A 23,071-nucleotide genomic window follows, 5' to 3' on the forward strand; every position below is an offset into this window, starting at 1 on the left:
TAGGCCTCCTTAGCCCTCCTTAGCCCACCTTAGACCTCCTTAGCCATCCTTAGCCCTCCTTAGACATCCTTAGCCCTCCTTAGCCCTCCTTTGGCCTCCTTACACCACCTTAGCACTCCTTAGCCCTCCTTAGCCCTCCTTAGGCCTCCTTAGCCCTCCTTAGACCTCCTTAGGCCTCCTTAGCCCTCCTTAGCTCTTCTTAGGCCTCCTTAGCCCTCCTTAGCCCACCTTAGCCCTCCTTAGCCCTCCTTAGCCCTCCTTAGACATCCTTAGCTCTCCTTAGCCCTCCTTAGGCCTCCTTAGGCCTCCTTAGCCCTCCTTTGGCCTCCTTAGCCCACCTTAGCCCTCCTTAGACCACCTTAGCCTCCTTAGGCCTCCTTAGCCATCCTTAGCCATCCTTAGACATCCTTAGCCTCCTTAGCCCTCCTTAGGCCTCCTTAGGCCTCCTTAGCCCTCCTTTGGCCTCCTTAGCCCACCTTAGCCCTCCTTAGACCACCTTAGCCTTCCTTAGGCCTCCTTAGCCATCCTTAGCCATCCTTAGCCCTCCTTAGCCCTCCTTTGGCCTCCTTAGACCACCTTAGCCCTCCTTAGACCACCTTAGCCCTCCTTAGCCCTCCTTAGCCCTCCTTAGACATCCTTAGCTCTCCTTAGCCCTCCTTAGGCCTCCTTAGGCCTCCTTAGCCCTCCTTTGGCCTCCTTAGCCCACCTTAGCCCTCCTTAGACCACCTTAGCCTTCCTTAGGCCTCCTTAGCCATCCTTAGCCATCCTTAGACATCCTTAGCTCTCCTTAGCCCTCCTTAGGCCTCCTTAGGCCTCCTTAGCCCTCCTTTGGCCTCCTTAGCCCACCTTAGCCCTCCTTAGACCATCTTAGCCTTCCTTAGGCCTCCTTAGCCATCCTTAGCCATCCTTAGCCCTCCTTAGCCCTCCTTTGGCCTCCTTAGACCACCTTAGCCCTCCTTAGACCACCTTAGCCCTCCTTAGCCTCCTTAGGCCTCCTTAGCCCTCCTTAGCCCTCCTTAGACCACCTTAGCCCCCTTAGCCCTCCTTAGGCCTCCTTAGCCTCCTTAGCCCTCCTTAGACATCCTTAGCCTCCTTAGCCCTCCTTAGCCCTCCTTAGGCCTCCTTAGCCCTCCTTAGCCTTAGCTCCCCTTAGCCCTCCTTAGGCCTCCTTAGGCCCTTAGCCTCCTTAGCCCTCCTTTGGCCTCCTTAGCCCACCTTAGCCCTCCTTAGGCCTCCTTAGCCCTCCTTAGCCCTCCTTAGACATCCTTAGCTCCCCTTAGCCCTCCTTAGGCCTCCTTAGCCCTCCTTAGCCCTCCTTTGGCCTCCTTAGCCCACCTTAGCCCTCCTTAGGCCTCCTTAGCCCTTCTTACACCACCTTAGCCCTCCTTAGACCACCTTAGCCCTCCTTAGCCCTCCTTAGGCCTCCTTAGGCCTCCTTAGCCCTCCTTAGACATCCTTAGCCTTCCTTAGCCCTCCTTAGGCCTCCTTACCCCTCCTTAGCTTACCTTAGACCTCCTCAGCCCACCTTAGACCTCCTTAGACCTCCTTAGCCCTCCTTAGACCTCCTTAAACCTCCTTAGACCGCCTTAGCCCTCCTTAGCCCACCTTAGACTTCCTTAGCCCTCCTTAGCTTTCCTTTGACCGCCTTAGCCTACCTTAGACCTCCTTAGCCGTCTATACATCTTCTTATTTCTTTCCAAAAATATATCACATTACACGGAAAATACATAACATACCTTTTAAAGTGCTACCGCAACGAAATTTTCGACCCCATTTTTATTGGCTCAATTTAAAGTTCTCACTTTCCTGATTTCATTTTTGAAAACATAATCAAAATTGGCTTTCTCAAAAGATTTTTATAGCTTTCCAAAGTCGCGATTTTTGCCACTTCCTGTGCGAACTTTTGCTCCGCCATAATGTAGTTTGTGACGTAGAAAAGAGTACCGATTCTTAGCATGGCGTAAAAATACTAGTGTTAAGTAGCCTCATCGACGAAGAAGCTGCGTTTCTTACAGTCCCTACTAAGCCAGTATTCATCAAAATTATTAAATATCTATACATATGTTCCTAACGAAAAAATGGATCGCCAAAGTCGAAGAAAATATTGAATTTTGTTCCGACTTTCTGTTTCATGGTGCGGTTCTTTGCGCGGCTAAGTCGATTTCAAAGATTCGTATATGACTCTTGTTTAGCAAGATCCCTTAAATAAAAGAGTATCGAAAGAAGATTCTGTGCATACATTTGATGTCTGAACTGATCGTAGCACAAGTTGAAAGCTAACTGATATATAGGCAAAGGCTGATTTTACCATCAATGCGGAGATACTTTGCGCGCACATGCATTCATGCTGAATAAAGCTGATGTTGGCCTTGGTGTCTTAATGTGCACGGCGAGTGCCGTTTCATAAGACATTGAAGTTCAATTTAAATCAGCAAGGATGGTGTTTCTTGAGTATTTATGCATGTAGATAAAAGGACCTGTGTTAGTGTGTGTTTCAGTTTGATATATTTCGATACGCGCTATTGCAAAACAGTGGCAATGTGGCATTTACAATAGCCAGTATATTACTGTTTATGGTTTGCGGGAATATATCGCATAGCATACACCAATATTATCAGTAACAAGGACATCATATCATTGCCTTCGTCTTGTTTTACTGAAAGGCTAAGCAGTTTTTTTAAGTTCTTCAAGATCGTCTTACGTAGGACTTTGTGGCATAAAGGACTATGCGGCACAAGATATACATGCTTATATATGGCATATATTACTACATTATATCTCTGTCAGACGGGCTAAGACTAGTTTGAATTTTCTAACAAATCGGCGTATATTTTCAGACCCTTTACCAGGCATTTCTTCAATATATGTTAGTTAACAGAATTAACTTCCATTTCAAAATAAAATGATTTGGTTCTCCGCGTCAAGCTCGAAAATTTGAAGCGGACAACACACAAGCTATATATATTACCATAAGCTTCGAAATATCGGTACTCGTTATGACGTCACATCAGCAAACATGGCGGCTATAAAAGTTCGCATTTGATACCGAGGTTTGAGGGCAAAATTAGTCAACTTCTACTTAACACACAAAAGTCATATATACATCAAATTGTTTCTAAAAGGCTGAATATTTGTTTAGGCTAATAAAAATCGGGTCGAAAATTTCGTTGCAGTAGCACTTTAAGGAGGTCTAAGGTAGGCTAAGGAAGGCTAAGGAGAGCTAAGGATGTCTAAGGAGGGCTAAGGTGGGCTAAGGAGGGCTAAGGAGGCCTAAGGAGAGCTAAGGATGTCTAAGGAGGGCTAAGGTAGTCTAAGGAGGGCTAAGGAGGGCTAAGGTGGTCTAAGGAGGGCTAAGGATGTCTAAGGAGGGCTAAGGTGGTCTAAGGAGGCCAAAGGAGGGCTAAGGAGGGCTAAGGAGAGCTAAGGATGTCTAAGGAGGGCTAAGGAAGCCTAAGGAGGGCTAAGGAGCTAAGGATGTCTAAGGAGGCCTAAAGGAGGGCTAAGGAGCTAAGGAGTCTAAGGAGGGCTAAGGAGGCCTAAGGAGGGCTAAGGGCCAAGGAGGGCTAAGGTGGGCTAAGGAGGCCAAGGAGTGCTAAGGAGGGCTAAGGAGGCCTAAGGAGGGCTAAGGGGAGCTAAGGATGTCTAAGGAGGCTAAGGAGGCCTAAGGAGGGCTAAGGAGGCCTAAGGAGGGCTAAGGTGGGCTAAGGAGGCCAAAGGAGGGCTAAGGAGGCCTAAGGAGGGCTAAGGGGAGCTAAGGAGGCCTAAGGAGGGCTAAGGAGGGCTAAGGTGGTCTAAGGAGGGCTATTACAGGGCCGGATTAACCATATGGCAGAAGCGGCATATGCCACGGGCCCCGCGGTTTTGGGGGCCCCGCGCTTTACTCAGTTCGATTTTTTTTCGGTGCGTGGGAGACGGAAAAAGAACCACAAAGCCTCATGGCCACAAAATAAAATAAAGTGACTCCAAAAAGCGAGGCCCCATAAATAAATAAAAATGCCTTTAAAGCTTATATTAAGCTATCGGAGCGAAATAAATAACGCGAAACCTTAGAAATCAAAAGTCGAGGCCCAATAAGGCACCCCTGCAACCAGATTCTTCCAAGAAAATTTTAGGGTAATGGGAAAATTTAGAAATTTAAAACTTCAAGTAAAGGCAGAGCCACCCAGAGGGGTGGTCAAAGGGGGAAATTAGCCCTGAGCCCAGGGTTGTAAGGGTCCCCAAAAACCTACAAGAATAAAATTAAACTGCATGTTGTTGGAATATATAGTCCTCTTTCAGAAAACATCTTAGGTTGTTTATATGTAGTTTAGGTAATGCAATATTATACTCGATTTTGCGGAAATCTCACCCCAAAAACGCAGGAAATCGCATTTGCTGCACTCTAAAACTCAAAATGTTCTTGGGGGAGGATGCCCCCAAACCCCCCTAACACTGCTATAGCCCCCAAAATTCAAGTTTATACACCAATGTGCTGGTCATGCATTATCTCGCTACACTAGCACAAATTGCTACTTTTTTGCGGATTTTACTCCCCTAACGAGAGTTTTATCCGAGCCCCAAAAATTCTGTGGCCGGTGAGTAAAGGCTTTGATGCTTTTTACGGGATTGAGGGGCCCCGCACTGAAAAAATGCCACGGGCCCCGCGAAAGGTTAATCCGGCCCTGAGGGCTAAGGTGGTCCAAGGAGGGCTAAGGGGTGGTAAGGAGGGCTAAGGAGGGCTAAGGATGTCTAAGGAGGGCTAAGAAGGGCTAAGGAGGCCTAAGGATGTCTAAGGAGGGCTAAGGAAGGCTAAGGAGGCCTAAGGAGGGCTAAAGAGGGCTAAGGTGGTCTAAGGAGGGCTAAGGAGGCCTAAGGAGGGCTAAGGTGGTCTAAGGAGGGCTAAGGTGGTCCAAGGAGGGCTAAGGATGTCTAAGGAGGGCTAAGAAGGGCTAAGGAGGCCTAAGGAGGGCTAAGGATGTCTAAGGAGGGCTAAGGATGGCTAAGGAGGTCTAAGGTGGGCTAAGGAGGGCTAAGGAGGCCTAAGGAGGGCTAAGGAGTGCTAAGGTGGTGTAAGGAGGCCAAAGGAGGGCTAAGGAGGGCTAAGGAGGCCTAAGGAGGGCTAAGGAGGCCTAAGGAGGGTTAAGGTGGGCTAAGGAGGCCAAAGGAGGGCTAAGGAGGGCTAAGGAGGCCTAAGGAGGGCTAAGGGGAGCTAAGGAGGCCTAAGGAGGGCTAAGGAGGGCTAAGGTGGTCTAAGGAGGGCTATTACAGGGCCGGATTAACCATATGGCAGAAGCGGCATATGCCACGGGCCCCGCGGTTTTGGGGGCCCCGCGCTTTACTCAGTTCGATTTTTTTTCGGTGCGTGGGAGACGGAAAAAGAACCACAAAGCCTCATGGCCACAAAATAAAATAAAGTGACTCCAAAAAGCGAGGCCCCATAAATAAATAAAAATGCCTTTAAAGCTTATATTAAGCTATCGGAGCGAAATAAATAACGCGAAACCTTAGAAATCAAAAGTCGAGGCCCAATAAGGCACCCCTGCAACCAGATTCTTCCAAGAAAATTTTAGGGTAATGGGAAAATTTAGAAATTTAAAACTTCAAGTAAAGGCAGAGCCACCCAGAGGGGTGGTCAAAGGGGGAAATTAGCCCTGAGCCCAGGGTTGTAAGGGTCCCCAAAAACCTACAAGAATAAAATTAAACTGCATGTTGTTGGAATATATAGTCCTCTTTCAGAAAACATCTTAGGTTGTTTATATGTAGTTTAGGTAATGCAATATTATACTCGATTTTGCGGAAATCTCACCCCAAAAACGCAGGAAATCGCATTTGCTGCACTCTAAAACTCAAAATGTTCTTGGGGGAGGATGCCCCAAACCCCCCTAACACTGCTATAGCCCCCAAAATTCAAGTTTATACACCAATGTGCTGGTCATGCATTATCTCGCTACACTAGCACAAATTGCTACTTTTTTGCGGATTTTACTCCCCTAACGAGAGTTTTATCCGAGCCCCAAAAATTCTGTGGCCGGTGAGTAAAGGCTTTGATGCTTTACGGGATTGAGGGCCACGCACTGAAAAATGCCACGGGCCCCGCGAAAGGTTAATCCGGCCCTGAGGGCTAAGGTGGTCCAAGGAGGGCTAAGGAGTGGTAAGGAGGGCTAAGGATGTCTAAGGAGGGCTAAGAAGGGCTAAGGAGGCCTAAGGATGTCTAAGGAGGGCTAAGGAAGGCTAAGGAGGCCTAAGGAGGGCTAAAGAGGGCTAAGGTGGTCTAAGGAGGGCTAAGGAGGCCTAAGGAGGGCTAAGGTGGTCTAAGGAGGGCTAAGGTGGTCCAAGGAGGGCTAAGGAGGGCTAAGGATGTCTAAGGAGGGCTAAGAAGGGCTAAGTAGGCCTAAGGAGGGCTAAGGATGTCTAAGGAGGGCTAAGGATGGCTAAGGAGGTCTAAGGTGGGCTAAGGAGGGCTAAGGAGGCCTAAGGAGGGCTAAGGAGTGCTAAGGTGGTGTAAGGAGGCCAAAGGAGGGCTAAGGAGGGCTAAGGAGGTCTAAGGAGGGCTAAGGAGTGCTAAGGTGGTGTAAGGAGGCCAAAGGAGGGCTAAGGATGTCTAAGGAGGGCTAAGGATGGCTGAGGGAGACTGAGGAGGACTAAGTATGTGATACACTATAATATGTGATACATTATAATAGGGGTCACATAAAGTAACTACCCCTACGTTCATGGAGTTAACCGCTTTTTCCCTCGAACGGTTCACGGGCTCACGTCAAAATGGCCGTGGATTATAAACACTGAAAGGATTTAAATTTTGGTTTTTCTATCAAATACTGCGACTGTTTTCCTTGGCATTAGCACTCGTAGTGCGTCGGGTTTTACACTAGGATTTTGGCACAATCAGTCGTTAGATCATTGGTGAATATTATAGCTTCGCAGGTTGTATGCATCATATACAATAACTTCGATTATATACTGTATACAGGCTGTGCCTGTTTATTAACTTGATATTTTGTGGAAGATAAAAGAACTGAACAAGCTTTAACAATGTGTGGAAATTTTACATTGGAACTCTAAGCTATTAAAACTCTACAGATGTCACGTATCATTGTTGTCTCCGTTTTATAGCTCATCTTTTAAAATAATATTGGTAGCAACAGCTAAATTTTGCCCTCAAGAAAGAAAAATATTGCTCTCAGGCATCACAAACCCCTGCCCGGTCTCGTTATTTTGACGGACGCATGTATACGGTACGCCAACCTGTGCCGTAGCCGGAGTGTACGCCTGCCCAGGCGTCTTGTTATTTATTTAAAATGTATTTAGGGAATACGAATGTAAAAGAAACAAGAATATACTCTGTCATTTTATTTGGGTTTATCTTTGTAAATTATCCTTGTAAAGCTAGGTGTACAAGACCGATCTTTGTCGCTGAATATTATATTGTTTTGTTATTGTGCTCAACTAAATCGGAAGGTTGACATTAAAAATCAAGCCTGCCTTCATTTTCCGTCTAATAATGTTAAGTGCCCTGACATCTTCTTCCTTACAAAGAATCAATTCTAGACGAGAGACCCCCCCCCATAAAGAGGGAATTCTAGAGGCGAGATCTCTTGTGTTGGTTGGTTTGTGTGTCCCACGCAAAGTCACGACGAGATAACGAGGAAAGAAGATGGCTGACCAAAAATCAGAGGATGTTGAATTGAATAAGGAATCCAACCATTCTGATAGCTTCTGTGATGAGTATGGCCGAAACAACAGACTCAGACTTTTACATAATGATCTAATTATTATGTAAAAGTGGAGAATGAGTATTAGAGTAAAAAAGCACAGATAAAGAAGATACTCAAAAGGTATTAATGATGCATTTTACTCCAGATTTTTTCATGTATAATAGTCATGGAGTATCCTTTAAGCAACTTTGGATCATTTGCAGGAACTAGGGTCACTCTATGCTAATTAATTAACATATACAGCCAATTACTCCAATGGATTAATGGATGAATGTTGCTTCTTGCCAATAGGATGAAGAATGCCCAAAAGGTCATGTGATTCATTTTGCAGGGGATCAGACAACCCGCGAGGATATCAAAGTACGATATACAAAATGTTGCCTTATTGAAACTATAATGTTTAGGTTTTAACATTGCATATGTCTTTCCAACCAGGAAACTTTCTCCCTTGAAACTTACAAAGTGAGATGGGTTGATTTCAGCATTGGAGATAAAGAGGTAGGTTTTAATACCATGAAATTTTGTGTATAATGGTTTTGGCAAAGATGAATGGCACTTGATTTTAGACCACCAATTTTTTATTTATAAAGACTATTCTCTCTGTTCTCTTCAATGTTAATCATATTTTCAGGGGTTCATTTGCTATGAGAATGATGGTGATGCCGAAAAGGCATTGAAAGTTGTACTGGAGAAAAATGAAAATAAAGTAAACTTACGTGGTGTAGAAACAACTCTACGTGTGATCGAAGGTACTTGTGGACACTTACTAATTAGAGCTTTAATTGTTATTTTGCCATTTAAATATTTATTATATAAATACAGGAGATGAAGAGAAGGGTTACTGGAAGAAGTCAAAAGAGGAGTTTGACAAACATGTCAGAGAAATAAGAGAGGTTTGTACGTAATAAGTGATTATATATTCTCTGGTATGATATATATCCTATTAGTGCTGTATGTTTCAATAATGAGGTGAGATACAGTATGTAGGCATACTTTTTGCATATGCACAGAACTATACTCTTCTGCCAGGAAATACAAAAATTTAGTTGTTTAGATAGTATAAAGTACTTCAGTTGGAATAGTGGTCATCTGGCATGGGTTATTTTTGTTCAAAACATGGACTAGTACTAGGACTAATCTCTTTGGTGACTATTACTATTCCCTTTTGTTTTACAAAAAGTTGCTTGAAAGTGTTTTGTTCTGTATAACAGGAGGAAAGAGACAACAACACTGGAAACATGGCAAACGAGGTAGACATGATGGCCATTCAAATGATGAACCACCTGTAAAACAAGCTAAGCCAGACACCTAAGTATATCTAACAAAGTCTATCTATACAAAGTATTGTATGACTAACATGTCCACAGTATTTTGAGCACTGAGTCTGTTGTTTGGTAGAATTTGTCAAGTGTTGTTCATGTTGTGTTTTATAGCAATATGAGATAATGCAACTTGTTGTGAATATGATTCTACACAATTTGAAATAATTATTTCATATTTTGTAACAAAATATATATAAATGTTGCTTTACAACTAGTATCCTTCATTGGAAAATGTTATAGATTTATATGATGGGAAAAACTTCTTAAGTATTCCTGTTGTAATTGAATGATCAGCTTGTCCAAAACCCTAAAGAAGTGGGAATAAGAAAATAATGCAAGGATTAGCCAGACTGGAATAAAAGTGAAGGTAGTCTAGGGTAGCTAGTTTATATCATATAAGCTATGGCCCATTTGTTGAAATCTGATGAGCAATGATGAAATATTTCATAACCTACTTGTGCAAAACTGTAATCCTACTCTATTGCCACAAATTTGGCAACACAGATTTGAAATTGCTTTCATTTTTAATGAAATAAGTACTTTGAAATACTTTAGTCCTTTTGAAGTTGAGAGAAAGGTTATATATCCCTGTCTAGTACTGCTGCACTATTGTATTTCAATCATTGTATTCACATCAATTAAATGACTCTTGGTTGAAAACTGACAGAGACAAATGATCTTATAAAACAAGACACAAGTAAAACTGTTTTCTGCTCAATTGTGACAAATGTTGGAAACTAGTTTTATTAGCAGGCTGGTTAATTGCAGTGGACAATGTTTCTCTTTGCATCAGTCTTTGCAATGATGAATAATTATGGTATATATGAAACTGAAGTGAAGGTAAGTATGTATATAGGTAAACTTGTTTATACAATTTTGTTTTCAATGTTACTTCCAAAAGTTTCTGAAATAGTTTTCTTAGTGTACTGCTAATTAGCTATTTTTCTCATGATCCACTTACCATTGAATAGCCATATACAAATAATTTTTCAGATTCACTGCTGTGTTCGATACGGCCACCACCAACACACTCAGAATGTAAGCTAAGCCTTTTCAACTCTGGTAATATTTCATCATAAATATCAGCTAAAGAATATAAAAATATTTCATCATAAATATCAGCTAAAGAATATAAATACACCCTAAAAATTTTGAAGAATATACACACACCATACCATGGCTCAGTAAAGTGTGTCATTGTCAACAGTACTGTAGTGCCTTCAACTTACAACATGCCTTGATTTTTTTGCAATAATAATGATGTCTAATGATGCAATATGCATGGGTGAATATAAACTTTAAAATCCTCCTAACATTGACAAAAGATCATCATTGCCTGCCATTATTCTTGGCTTGTCAATATCATGTTATTTCACTTTTCAGCTAATAAGCATTCTGAACTGCCTCTAGTAGGCCAAATGCATAAAAATTGGGGCATTTTATGCCAAGTGGTTCAACTGTAAGTACTGTTTATTCCTTTGCAGTTACTTAGAGCAGAATTTTTCTGAAGGAGGGGTCTGTGTGACTATAAAGTATATTTATGTTTTTCTTGTTAACCATTCCCTAATGAAAAAATTTCTCACCAATAAAGGTCTGTTCACATGATCCAATTTTGTTGGAATAAATTCACTTCAAGGGTGAGGTAGTTAACTTTTAACAATAGTTATTGACAGAATTGGTCATCAGAGTCCAGAATTTCTGGGTTAACTGCAGTGCAAAATATAGTTAAGAGTTTTTACAACTGGCCCCTGATTGATGTTTTATAGTCAACTTGCAATGTACATGGTCAGCATATCAACTTAAGCCAATCAGCCAATGCAGTACTTCTTTAATCAATATTCCATCTCATATGTCAGAAGTGAATTGGATCCAGCACAATTGGATCTTGTGAACAGACCTAAAATAGGACATTTGCAACTGAAAATCCAGATAGAATTATTTGTCTTTGAAGGTTGACACTACATCGCCCTCTCCCTCCCCATATGTACGGCGCTGTATCCCCCCATAGTTACTCTTACTTACCATGGTATGCTGCTCTTCTGTATCCCCGAACAATATATTTCTCATTATTGCCATCTTTTAGCTTCACTAGAATGTATTTAAATCGACCACCGCTTTCTATATCAACATCCCTAACTTGATCGAGTTTTGCAGACATCTTGTAAACAAATTGGTGTCACTGAGCTATATAATACTATATATAGCTCAGTGATTGGTGTACAATAAACACAGTGAATAAACACCACTGAGCTATATAATAATTCCTGGAGGACCGGCTCCTAATGCTCCTAAAGGGAGACGGACTCAATTTCTCACTTTGTATCGCGGTATGTCAGTGGTATTTACCATGAGCAAAAGGAACCATAGAGAAATAACACGTGTTTTATTTATAATCTCTATGAAAGGAACCAAGTGGCGTCAGCAAACGCCGAAATCCGCCATGTTTTTTGCTTCACTTTCTGGTCAAGAACCGGTCCTCCAGGAATTATATAGCTCAGTGATAAACACGTGAAACAAGATCAGTCCCAGACTCCGTCCGACCAAAAACGCGGGCAAATTCAAAATTTTAAATAGTTACCCAACATAGCCGTTATAAACTTGAGTGGAGTTTTTACTTAATTTCGTTTAGACTTCGATGAAATTGTGGGTGAATTGCACAAATAAACATGAGCAAAATGTTTGTTCTATGTTTCGCGCAACGCTTCTATTGTTGTCACCGAAAATATGTCTTTCAAAATGACAGACAAGGTGGTCAATTCAAACAAATTTGTCGTGGTTCCACTTTGCAGGAATAAAGTTACGACAAATATTCAAGGAAAGGTTGATAGAGTCTAGTATTGCAGTCTTCACTGCATATTTATCAATTGCAGGTAAATGTTGGCAAATGGTTTCAAGCATAGTGGAACATTTTCTTGGTAAGGTAATTGAGTAAATGCTTAGTACCAAATACCAATGCAATATAATTGTTACAGTAAGAAGATTTAAAAATCAAACATCTTTCTTTTACAGAACACTATTAAGAGAATAAGGTCCCTGATCATGTAAGTTTAAATTTATATAAACTAATCAGCAAATTTGTTCATAGGCAGCCTGACAAAAAATGTTAATTTGTAAGGTTATGTCATTGTATCAGTGTATTAATCACAGTATCAGTGGTAAGTCTTGAAAATGCCACACCAAATATAACTTTTCAATAGCTTTAATTTGACACACAGCCCAATGTCTGGTGTCAAGTATTTTGTCTCAAAACTCAGAAAATCCTAATTCAACGGGCGCTTTTTCTCAGCGAAATATGCGAAATATTTCGTCTTTTATTTTGAACTTTTGAATAATTAAAATATTTCGTTCTCGCAATCTGGGTTTTTGATTGGCTAAACATTATGACGTTTGCGCGTAATGTTTAAAGGGTAACATTGAAACGTAAATAAAGTAAAATTTCGCGAAGAAAAAGCTACACGGTGCTTTGGTCTTCTAATTGTAAAAACGAAGAAAGTTCACAAAAATAATAGTAAGTGATATGTATATACCTAGCAATCGCAATGTCGGATTGTCTAGTCGGCCAATGGCCCAATGCTTGGTCTCGAAATTTTCTCATGCAACTGAGGTACCGCCGGGGCATGCGATTTTGAAGTCTGCTATATATATTATTTACTAGTGTTTTCGTAAATTAAATCTCGGTTGCGCGTAGTCTTGAATAATTGTATAGGTATAAAAATTCCAGTAAGTTTGTCGTTTGATCCGTAATCTAGCTAGCTGGTACGTATTCTGGACAATTACTAAATTTCACGATCTTTAGCTTTACTGAGTTTACTCGGTGACAAGTGAAATAATAATCGCATATTTTCTTATGACTACCACGACAAAATGTAGGTTTTTTAATCTCAAACTTTCCTTAATACTATTAGTTGGTCAAAGTAGCTACTCTAGGAATGAAATCACCGCCACTGTCATTTTTTAAAAACTTAGCTAACAATTCCATGCCAGGGGCCCAATTGATTGCTAGGGTTTTCTAGATAACTATAGGTTTATTGGATTGCTAAGGTTTACTAGATGACTAGGTTTATTGGATTGCTAAGGTTTACTAGATGACTAGGTTTATTGGATTGCTAGGGTTTACTAGATGACTAGGTTTACTGTATTGCTAAGGTTTACTAGATGACTATAGGTTTATTGAATTGCTAAGGTTTACTAGATGACTATAGGTTTATTGGATTGCTAGGGTTTACTAGATGACTAGGTTTACTGTATTGCTAAGGTTTACTAGATGACTAGGTTTACTGTTGCTAAGGTTTACTAGATGACTAGGTTACTGTATTGCTAAGGTTTAATAGATGACTAGGTTTATTGGATTGCTAAGGTTTACTAGATGACTAGGGTAATTTACTGTATTGCTAAGGTTTACTAGATGACTATAGGTTTATTGGATTGCTAGGGTTTACTAGATGACTAGGTTTACTGTTTGCTAAGGTTTACTAGAGGACTATAGGTTTATTGGATTGCTAGGGTTTACTAGATGACTAGGTTTACTGTATTGCTAAGGTTTACTAGATGACTATAGGTTTATTGGATTGCTAGGGTTTACTAGATGACTAGGTTTACTGTATTGCTAAGGTTTACTAGATGACTAGGTTTACTGTATTGCTAAGGTTTACTAGAGGACTATAGGTTTATTGGATTGCTAGGGTTTACTAGATGACTAGGTTTACTGTATTGCTAAGGTTTACTAGATGACTAGGTTTATTGGATTGCTAGGGTTTACTAGATGACTAGGTTTACTGTATTGCTAAGGTTTACTAGAGGACTATAGGTTATTGGATTGCTAGGGTTTACTAGATGACTAGGTTTACTGTATTGCTAAGGTTTACTAGAGGACTATAGGTTTATTGGATTGCTAGGGTTTACTAGATGACTAGGTTTACTGTATTGCTAAGGTTTACTAGATGACTAGGTTTATTGGATTGCTAGGGTTTACTAGATGACTAGGTTTACTGTATTGCTAAGGTTTACTAGAGGACTATAGGTTTATTGGATTGCTAGGGTTTACTAGATGACTAGGTTTACTGTATTGCTAAGGTTTACTAGAGGACTATAGGTTTATTGGATTGCTAGGGTTTACTAGATGACTAGGTTTACTGTATTGCTAAGGTTTACTAGATGACTAGGTTTACTGTATTGCTAAGGTTTACTAGATGACTAGGTTTATTTGATTGCTTAAGGGTTTACTGGGTTGCTAATTAACATTTACCAGATGACTAGGTTCTAATTGGGTCTTAAAAAGAACAGCCATCCAGGAATATGTAACTGTAAAGTGAGAAAATTGAACCTAGTGTTTGTGTACTAATCAGTTGTCACTTTATTTATTGAAACCGTTGCTCAAGATGGGCGATTTCTGTTATTTTATTGCATTATTTTTTTAATAGATGTCAGATCACTACAACACAAATACTCTGAACAATTATCTTGATCAACAACTTGTAGACAGGTAGGTAAAGTTAATTTATAACATCTTTATGTTAAGATTTTTTTTCAAATGGAATTACAGGGGTGACTGTGCAGACCTGTTCTATTCATAATGATGGTATAAGCTGCTTAATTGCTTTAGTTGTGGTTATATATAAGCTTTCCAATATGATAAAAAGTATGAGGATCAAAGAGATTATAGTATAGGTAATAGTATGATTTCAAGTGCAATTATGGATTAAAAGCACAAGTGAGTTTTTAAGGTTGCAAAATAGCGCAAGTCGATCTGAAGGAAGAGCAGTATTTGCAGTCTTTAAAAACTCACAAGTGCATGTTTATCTGTAATTGCACAAAGAATTATACTATCACATATTAATGATATGCATGGAAATCTTCAAGACAATATAATGACCTCATCCATTATATGTACATTTTTTTCTTGAACATTTTTTTTAATTTAATTAGTTTAAACAATTTATACAAGAAATGAAAAACACTCAAAATTCAAATTTTAACAGTTTGTCTGTACATTGCTATTATTAAACATGGAGCAGTAATTATTTCATTTTTTTCAACAAATCAGATATATTTGTAACAAAATTTTGCGCTGTTACACCTTTTTTCACTACTGTTTGGGATTAACAGCACTGAAATCAACCAATCAGGGTTGAGAAACATTTCCTTGTATATTATTATCAAGGAAAACAGCATTTAAGCATATATACAGTGCATTGTTAAATTATCTAGCTCTGTGCCATTGTTCAATGAAAGAAGTTCTGATGAATGGTGTATTCTGGAATTGTTCTTGAATCAGGTAAAAATTGCTCTTTCATGCTCTTTCATGCTCTATAAGCATTCAACAATTTATTATAAAGATGGTAGTTGTACATTTTACCAGAATGCCTAAATGAAGAAAATGACATGGAAAATGGCTATGATGAACGTTGAAGAAAACCAAACAAATAACCTCCTGTTCTAATTTAGTCAGCAATTTCTTAGTGCAAGCATTAAAATGTACATCCTTGATCCTCCAATCTACTATAAGGCCAAAAATTGATTTGGTTGCATCAGGAATGAACAATGTTGTGCTGCAGCCCATGAACAAGTATTGTTAAAAATGTTGTTGAACCTTGTAACAAGTTGCAAGAATTATTGATGGTTCACCAAGGTCCAACAATGTTGTTAACGCTACTGTTTACAGGGTGCAGCACAACATTATTCACGTCTATTTTTAACAACTTAATTATACATAGCTCAAGGCGGCGTACTAAGGATGCGCAGGAGACTACGACAGAAAATGTTAAAATCCCTCAAAATGTTAAAACTCCCTCAGTCTACTTTAAAAATGCTATTTTATTTAGGGACGTGTCCAACCAGCCTTTATAGCCATCGTTGTAAATGCTCTGCGATATAATCCCAATCACGAGGGCAGTAGGGCTAATTGCACCGGTAATTAAGTTTCCCAAACTGGGATCAAACCGGGACAGAAATTAGACCAATCAGTTTTTCTTACCTCTTATACCTCGTAATAATACATTTTGACCATATATCTACCAGTCTCCACTTGCACGCACCTACGGCTTGCGCGTTGACTGCCGCCTTGAAAATAGACTGCAGTTCTACTGTCATACGTACAAAAAATTAGCCCCGACGGCCGCCTTAGAGACCAGTTTCAAATCACCGCGAGCATGCGCCAAATCGGCCGCACTGACATTACGTTCAAGTGGAGGCTGGCCATATAAGTATATTGTTTGAAAGCTAGTCGTCTTAAATCCCAGGCAAAAATGTAAGCCGTGACGCTACGTGCAATTTCAGTTACATTCTGTATGTTTGTCTGCTTTAGTGCTCTAGTGTTTGTTTTTTCTAGTGAGACTCAACTAACGCTAATTTAATAGTCAACCAGCGACAAAATTAATAGTATACCAACTATAACGGCACTTGCAAGATCTCAGATAGTATATATAATATATAGCATGGTTTTTCTCTTTTATCACGGATAAAAACGCGCTTGAGCTAGTGGGTTTTAAAAATTATATTTGTAATATATAAGGATATTATAGCTAATATGCTATCCAGGGTATTGAGTTTGTTTCATTATGTTATTTGTTTTAATTTGAACAGAGGCTTGTGACTCTGAAATGGTTCCTGGATGACGCGCGTAGAGCTTTTCAGAATGGGATGCCACTACTAGCGCATCGTTTGTATTCTCAAGCGTTGGATGTTGATCCCATGAACCAGGCTGTTTGTGCAAATCTATACTACAAAAGGGGGTTCATTATGTGCACGGTAATGACGAAATTTACTTGTAGCCCTATATATATGTATAAATCTACTGTATAAGTCTAAATCTACTATATTTATGTATATATAATCTACTGTATAAGTCTAAATCTACTATATTTATGTATATAATCTACTGTATGTACTTGAAACATGGAAATTGATTTTTTTATATATTTCTGTACAGTTAAAGATGATCCCACAAGCCATTCTGGATTTGACGCATGCCATTGAGTTGGATGGGAACCATTTGAAAGCACACCTTCTTACGGCGAAGTGGTATGGATAGAAATTAAACGTTCTTCCCCTCTTGTGTAAATGTGATTTAATGAAATATTACTTCCTTGTTGACACATTGCCCTTCCAATCCCGTATTTGATTTTTAACTACACTGTCTTTATATGATCTATATAGTTACCTCACAATTGGGCAGTATGAAAAAGCCAGTGAAGTATATTATGAACTCTACGCCATGACTGGCATCCCAGGTATTGTACTTCCGACAACTGATTTTGTAGAGTAATTTAAAGTCTCTTCGGAACACATATAGTTTGTCAGATCTTTGATAGTTTTACACCATGGCTTAGAGTATCGTGCCTGATATTGTTTCTGAAAGATATATATACGTCGTCTCTGCTTACAAACTTACAAACCAGAGATTTTTATCCATGCAGTTTAAAGTTTTTATCCAGAATGGCTTTGTATTTTAGTATACAGACAGTTTACTGGTATATAGTGTTTCTCCATTCAAGTATATCGTTATTGACATCTGCCTAGAACGGAAAATGCAGTTTTACAAATTTATTTTAAACCAAATACTCTTTTCAATTTCAATTTCAAATATGACCGGTTTTAAAGGAAGCGTTCAATAGGCTATGTTTACACGGGACCAAACGAATTTCGGACCGAATTTTCCCGGTTTCCTCGTGTGAACGTAGAAACGGTCAAATGGACCAATAGTTCAAAGTCCCAAATTTGTCCGGTCCCGTTTAAACGCAGCCTTTCAGCGCGCTTCCAATTACTGGACCACTTTAATTAAGCAAAGAATCTTAGAGCAAGAAGCTTTTTCGTATATAAATGAAGTTTACAGTTTATAAATTACATATTGACAGAGTATTACCGATCATATGAAGGATCATACAATGCGAAGCGTAACCTCGATTTTGCCCTCTATACCCTATCGTTGACTCGAGATTGTTCAGTCTTGGACGTGAAGAAAGCCTTTCGTAGGGAGGCGCGACTGCATCATCCAGGTGGGTGGATATCAATGATTTTCCGTGTTAATCGTTCGGGCCTTCTGCAGAGTGAAGTCAGCTACTTAGTACTTATCATGGTGCTAAAATTTCGAGTTGTTATTCCTATACCGTATTTACTCGTTTGAGACCGTATTTACTCGTTAGAACTTCAGATGCGGCGCTTAATTGAGGGCGGCGCTCTTTAAAAAATATTATTTGTGGTTGTAACAAGAACTTTAAATAAAAAGAATTGAAAGTTAGACGTAGCCAAATGTCCCCATTTTTACAGCGAGCATTTTGGACATTTTACAGAAAACCAACTCCTCGCACAAATCACTGGAATCTCTGCCTTCACGACTGACCTGCACCTTACAAAAATTCTAAGGACCGATTTAGCGATAGCGTCTTCAACAATTCTGACAGTGCGTCACTCCTAAGAAAAATTTATCGCAAATGCGGCGCTCAATCGAGTATGCACACAAGTATGCACTCTTGCACCAGGGATTGAAAGACTGTGGCTATGTAGAGGGGAGGGTGATGTAAGCCATTCGCCCTGCTATGGATAGGGTGCATGCTGTAATGGATATTAGAATGTATGTTTGGTTCAAAAAATTCTAAAAAAGTGATGGTACTGCTTACTTGTAAAAGCCTGAAAGATTCTCCCAAATACAATTTTAATATAATTATGTTAATTTGACATAATTCCCCAAAATTCGGACACGTCTGCCCTCTTTGATCTGAATTCACCCTTCACCTTGCGTTCCACTGAACTGAACTTTTTTGTCCCAGATCGCCATGCGGGGGCCAGTAATGAGATACAAGAAAGAGAAGAGGAAACATTCAAGGAGGTACAATCGTTGTCTTCCTAGCTCGTACAATACATACTAATTTAAATATCCATTATTGTATTGGTCTCAGTTGCGCCTGGTCGCAAGGCTCGTGTTAATTATAATACTCAACTAAATTATACAAGAGAGAGTTACAAAGAAGAATAAAATCTCTCAATTTTGTTGACTTTGCGCAAAGGGGTGACGGAGATGGTCGCCCGGGGGACGCTTGTAAGATGCTGGAATCCCCTTAACCCTCAAATCCACTCTCGGGTCTTCCCAAATTATTTCGTTAAAATGTGCTTCAGCAAATGTTTTGCTTGCAGGTACAACGAGCCCGTCAATTTCTCCTTGATTTTCTGAAAAGGAAGAATCGTTTCAATAATCACCAAGTGTGGTTTTTGAATGCAGGTAAAGTCTTCTTTGTATTAGAATTTTAATATATGTTCTTTTTAAGCGAATGGAAACACTGTTTTTCAAATTGAAGTTCACAAGTATCTGTTGTAGATTATTTTGAACTCTGAATAAGCTCAAGTTGATCCAAGATCAACCAATTTAAAGAACAACACTGACAGTGGGTACTAAACAAAAAAGTCATGATTTTATCTTTTTTATCATACTTACGCACATGAGACTTACATCCATCTCACTAGTACTTCCTTATTTATATACGCAGGTCGCACCCACTCAACACAAACATGTAAATAATCTACATAAATTAAATCATAATTGTAATGCTTCTGGCAAGCAAATATTTTATTGTATTGTACAACGTAACTGCATGTTTTAGCGGTTAAATATGGAAAATTAAAGCCGTTAAATTAATAATTAATTAAATTAAATTTTACCATAGGTAAATAGGCAATAGCGCACAGAGATGGGGCGTAGCTTGGGTGGGGTTGAGGGTATTTTTTTGCCAAGGTTCTTTGCAGAGTATGTAAAGTATGTGCACCTGGGGCCACCTAAAATATTTTTATCTTTGAAAACAAATACATGAAACAGTGGCTCTAAAATAGTGGAGTTAATGTGCTTTTCCGGCATTTTTTATGTTTGTGCTACAAACTATAAATAAATACAACATTGAAAGTATGTCCCACACCCCAGAGTTACGCCACTGATTGATATTACAGTAATTATTTAAAATGTATTTTATGGAATACGAATGTAAAAGAAACAAGAATATACTCTGTCGTTTTATTTGGATTTATCTTTGTAAATTATTCTTGTAAAGCCAGGCGTACAAGACCGATCTTTGTCGCTGAATATTATATTGTTATTGTTTTGTTATTCTGCTCAACTAAGTCGGAAGGTTGACATTAAAAATCAAGCCTGCCTTCATTTTCTGTCTAATAATGTTCAGTGCCCTAACATCTTCTTCCTTACAAAGAATCAATTCTAGACGAGAGATCCCCCCCATAAAGAGGGAATTCCAGAGGCGAGAACTCTCGTGTTGGTTGGTTCGTGTGTCCCACGCAAAGCCACGAGATAACGAGGGAAGAAGATGGCTGACCAAAATTCAGAGGATGTTGAATTAAATAAGGAATCCAACCATTCTGATAGCTCCTGTGATGAGAGTATGGCCGAAACAACAGACTCAGACTTGTACATAATGATCTAATTATTATGTAAAAGTGGAGAATGAGTATTAGAGTAAAAAGGCACAGATGAAGAAGATAGTCAAAAGGTAATGATGCGTTTACTCCAGATTTTTTCATGTATGATAGTCATGGAGTATCCTTTAAGCAACTTTGGATCATTTGCAGGAACTAGGGTCACTCTGTGCTAATTAATTAACATTATATACAGCCAATTACTCCAATGGATTAATGGATGAATGTTGCTTCTTGCCAATAGGATGAAGAATGCCTAAAAGGTTGTGTGTGATTCATTTTGCAGGAAGCAGGGGAATGAGATCAGACAACCCGCGAGGATATCAAAGTACAGCATACACAATGTTGTCTATTTGAAACTATAGTGTTTAGGTTTTAACATTGCATATGTGTCTTTCCAACCAGGAAACTTTCTCCCTTGAAACTTTCAAAGTTAGATGGGTTGATTTCAGCATTGGTGATAAAGAGGTAGGTTTTAATACCATTAAAATTTTGTGTGTAATGGTTGTGGCAAAGATGAATAGCACTTGATTTTAGACCACCAATTTTTTATTTATTAAGACTATTCTCTCTTTTCTCTTCCATTATTGACAACACTTTTAGCAACATTTTCATAGAGTTTGCAATGTCCTTCAAATAACAATTCAATGTTACTCATATTTTCAGGGGTTCATTCGCTATGAGAATGATGGTGATGCCGAAAAGGTATTGAAAGTTGTACTGGAGAAAAATGAAAATGAAGTAAACTTACGTGGTGTAGAAACAACTCTACGTGTGATCGAAGGTACTTGTGGACACTTACTAATTAAAGCTTTAATTGTTATTTTGCCATTAAAACTAAATATATTATATAAATTAAAACAGGAGATGAAGAGAAGGATTACTGGAAGAAGTCGAAAGAGGAGTTTGACAAACATCGTCAGAGAAATAAGAGATGTTTGTACGTAATAAGTAATATTATATTCTCTGACCAGTATGATATATATACTATTAGTGCTGTATGTTTCAATAATGAGGTGATTTTAAGGGTGCATAGATATAGTATGTAGGCATACTTTTTGCATATGCACAGAACTATACTCTTCTGCCGAGAAATACAAAAATTTAGTTGTTTAGATAGTATAAAGTACTTCAGTTGGCATAGTGGTCATCTGGCATGGGTTATTTTTGTTCAAAACATGGACTAGTACTAGGACTAATCTCTTTGGTGACTGTTACTAATCCCTTTTGTTTTACAAAAAGTTGCTTAAAAGTGTTTTGTTCTGTATAACAGGAGGAAAGAGACAACAACACTGGAAACATGGCAAACGAGGTAGACATGATGGCCATTCAAATGATGAACCACCTGTAAAACAAGCTAAGCCAGACACCTAAGTATATCTAACAGTACTATTTATACAAAGTACCACTGTATGACTAAAATGTCCACAGTATTTTGAGCACTGAGTCTGTCGTTTGGTAGAATTTGTCAAGTGTTGTTCATGTTGTGTTTTATATACCAATATGAAATAATGCAACTTGTTGTGAATATGATTCTACACAATTTGAAATAATTATTTCATATTTTGTAACAAGATATATATAAATGTTGCTTTACAACTAGTATCCTTCATTGGAAAATGTTATAGATTTATATGATGGGAAAAACTTCTTAAGTATTCCTGTTGTAATTGAACAAGACGCCGTTCTGGCGTTAACTCCGGCGCACGTGCAGTCTTCAATATAGAGCTTCTGAACATAAACAATACAGTTCGCGTATTGTTTCGCATACATATTCGCATTTAGATGCCTTGCGAACCTAAATGTTCGATCGCGAAATTCAGAAGCACATCGCAGTATAGAAGTTCAATTGTTCAAAAATGTAAATAAACCGCATGATACATTCGCTTCGTCTTACAGTTTGCCTTTGGAATTTGCGCTTATATTGTAGTTATATTAAATCTCCGATCCTGTGCAAACAACGCGACGTGTCAACGCGCCCATACACGACCACATCATCTTGTTAAAGGGCGAAATAGCAGCGATATTATTAAAATAGGACCGGAATCTACATGTATTAAATATATTCTTACCCCAATTCTATTTAACTTAATCGAACAGCATGAAAAGAACGGTTTATTTGTTCATCATGCGAGCGAAATCGAATCGCGCATTGGAAAATTAGCCAAAGCTGTGCACCAGCGAGGGAGATAAGACTGGGACGTAGATAAATACAGTCACATACACGTTTTAAATACAAGTAATATTTCGCGCCATTACACACTTGCGACGACGAAAAATAAAAAAAAAAAACAAAAAAAAACAAAACAAAACCGGGGCGAATTTTCAACTCCGTCGCTGACGCGGGAGTAATGATCAGCTTGTCCAAAACCCTAAAGAAGTCGGAATAAGAAACGGCACGGCTAAAATTGGTACCCGTACCCAATTTTATTAGTGTCAGGCTACCAAAACAAAGGCCGAGCACAGATGAAATGGGCGTGCCGTGCCAATAAATCGAGGCCCCACCAAATATGGCGCGTAGTGTAAACGGGGCTTAAAGCAGGTGCTTTGACAAACTGATAGTATTTTAATAGGGACAGACGGACAGTTGATACTCAGAAAAGTGTGTATAAAAGATCGTGAATTTTTATCGTGAAATGTCCA

General features: G+C 39.2%; 3 protein-coding genes and 1 long non-coding RNA gene across 4 annotated transcripts in view; 3 read left to right on the forward strand and 1 right to left on the reverse strand.

Moving 5' to 3' along the window:
• Nucleotides 1-9,038, forward strand: part of LOC114525692 (lupus La protein homolog B-like) — a 77,113-nt gene extending 68,075 nt beyond the window's left edge. Inside the window, exons 11-14 of the mRNA XM_028547106.1 lie at nucleotides 8,130-8,192; nucleotides 8,326-8,443; nucleotides 8,517-8,587; nucleotides 8,906-9,038. Of these exons, the coding sequence (XP_028402907.1) occupies nucleotides 8,130-8,192; nucleotides 8,326-8,443; nucleotides 8,517-8,587; nucleotides 8,906-8,983 (330 nt within the window). The 3' untranslated portion in view covers nucleotides 8,984-9,038. The remainder of the gene's footprint in view (nucleotides 1-8,129; nucleotides 8,193-8,325; nucleotides 8,444-8,516; nucleotides 8,588-8,905) is intronic.
• Nucleotides 9,039-9,041: 3 nt separating this feature from the next.
• Nucleotides 9,042-11,174, reverse strand: LOC114525596 (14 kDa phosphohistidine phosphatase-like). Its single transcript, XM_028546982.1, has 3 exons — nucleotides 11,039-11,174; nucleotides 9,978-10,102; nucleotides 9,042-9,323 (listed from the first exon to the last, which is right to left on the reverse strand). Exons 1-3 carry the CDS (start codon nucleotides 11,172-11,174, stop codon nucleotides 9,228-9,230), a joined length of 357 nt encoding a protein of 118 aa, XP_028402783.1. The 3' UTR covers nucleotides 9,042-9,227.
• A 3,286-nt stretch (nucleotides 11,175-14,460) lies between these two features.
• Nucleotides 14,461-19,769, forward strand: LOC114525697 (dnaJ homolog subfamily C member 7-like). The gene is made up of 9 exons (XM_028547111.1): nucleotides 14,461-14,498; nucleotides 15,224-15,290; nucleotides 16,598-16,762; nucleotides 16,944-17,035; nucleotides 17,171-17,244; nucleotides 17,869-18,009; nucleotides 18,781-18,839; nucleotides 19,145-19,229; nucleotides 19,326-19,769. Exons 3-9 carry the CDS (start codon nucleotides 16,655-16,657, stop codon nucleotides 19,340-19,342), a joined length of 576 nt encoding a protein of 191 aa, XP_028402912.1. The 5' UTR covers nucleotides 14,461-14,498; nucleotides 15,224-15,290; nucleotides 16,598-16,654; the 3' UTR covers nucleotides 19,343-19,769.
• Nucleotides 19,770-20,729: 960 nt separating this feature from the next.
• LOC114525701 lies at nucleotides 20,730-22,094 on the forward strand. Its single transcript, XR_003687242.1, has 5 exons — nucleotides 20,730-20,756; nucleotides 20,834-20,896; nucleotides 21,095-21,212; nucleotides 21,293-21,368; nucleotides 21,702-22,094. It is a non-coding gene; the product is annotated as an uncharacterized LOC114525701 (long non-coding RNA).
• Nucleotides 22,095-23,071: the final 977 nt, after the last annotated feature.

This window comes from Dendronephthya gigantea, unplaced genomic scaffold (assembly GCF_004324835.1).
Source record: "Dendronephthya gigantea isolate DGI-Jeju-01 unplaced genomic scaffold, DenGig_1.0 000035F, whole genome shotgun sequence".
Classification (NCBI taxonomy): Eukaryota; Metazoa; Cnidaria; class Anthozoa; order Malacalcyonacea; family Nephtheidae; genus Dendronephthya; species Dendronephthya gigantea.

What these genes read in the sequence shown, in the direction of transcription:
- LOC114525596 (XM_028546982.1), bottom strand. Translation starts at nt 11,174, where the DNA reads ATGTCTGCAAAACTCGATCAAGTTAGGGATGTTGATATAGAAAGCGGT. An exon ending in CAGAAGAGCAGCATACCATG is followed by an intron (nt 10,103 to 11,038) that starts GTAAGTAAGAGT and finishes TATATTCTTTAG; the next exon opens with CTGATATTTATGATGAAATA. An exon ending in TTGTATATGGCTATTCAATG is followed by an intron (nt 9,324 to 9,977) that starts GTAAGTGGATCA and finishes CCACTTCTTTAG; the next exon opens with GGTTTTGGACAAGCTGATCA.
- LOC114525697 (XM_028547111.1), top strand. Translation starts at nt 16,655, where the DNA reads ATGCCACTACTAGCGCATCGTTTGTATTCTCAAGCGTTGGATGTTGAT. An exon ending in CACCTTCTTACGGCGAAGTG is followed by an intron (nt 17,036 to 17,170) that starts GTATGGATAGAA and finishes TGATCTATATAG; the next exon opens with TTACCTCACAATTGGGCAGT. An exon ending in GGCGCGACTGCATCATCCAG is followed by an intron (nt 18,010 to 18,780) that starts GTGGGTGGATAT and finishes TTTTTGTCCCAG; the next exon opens with ATCGCCATGCGGGGGCCAGT.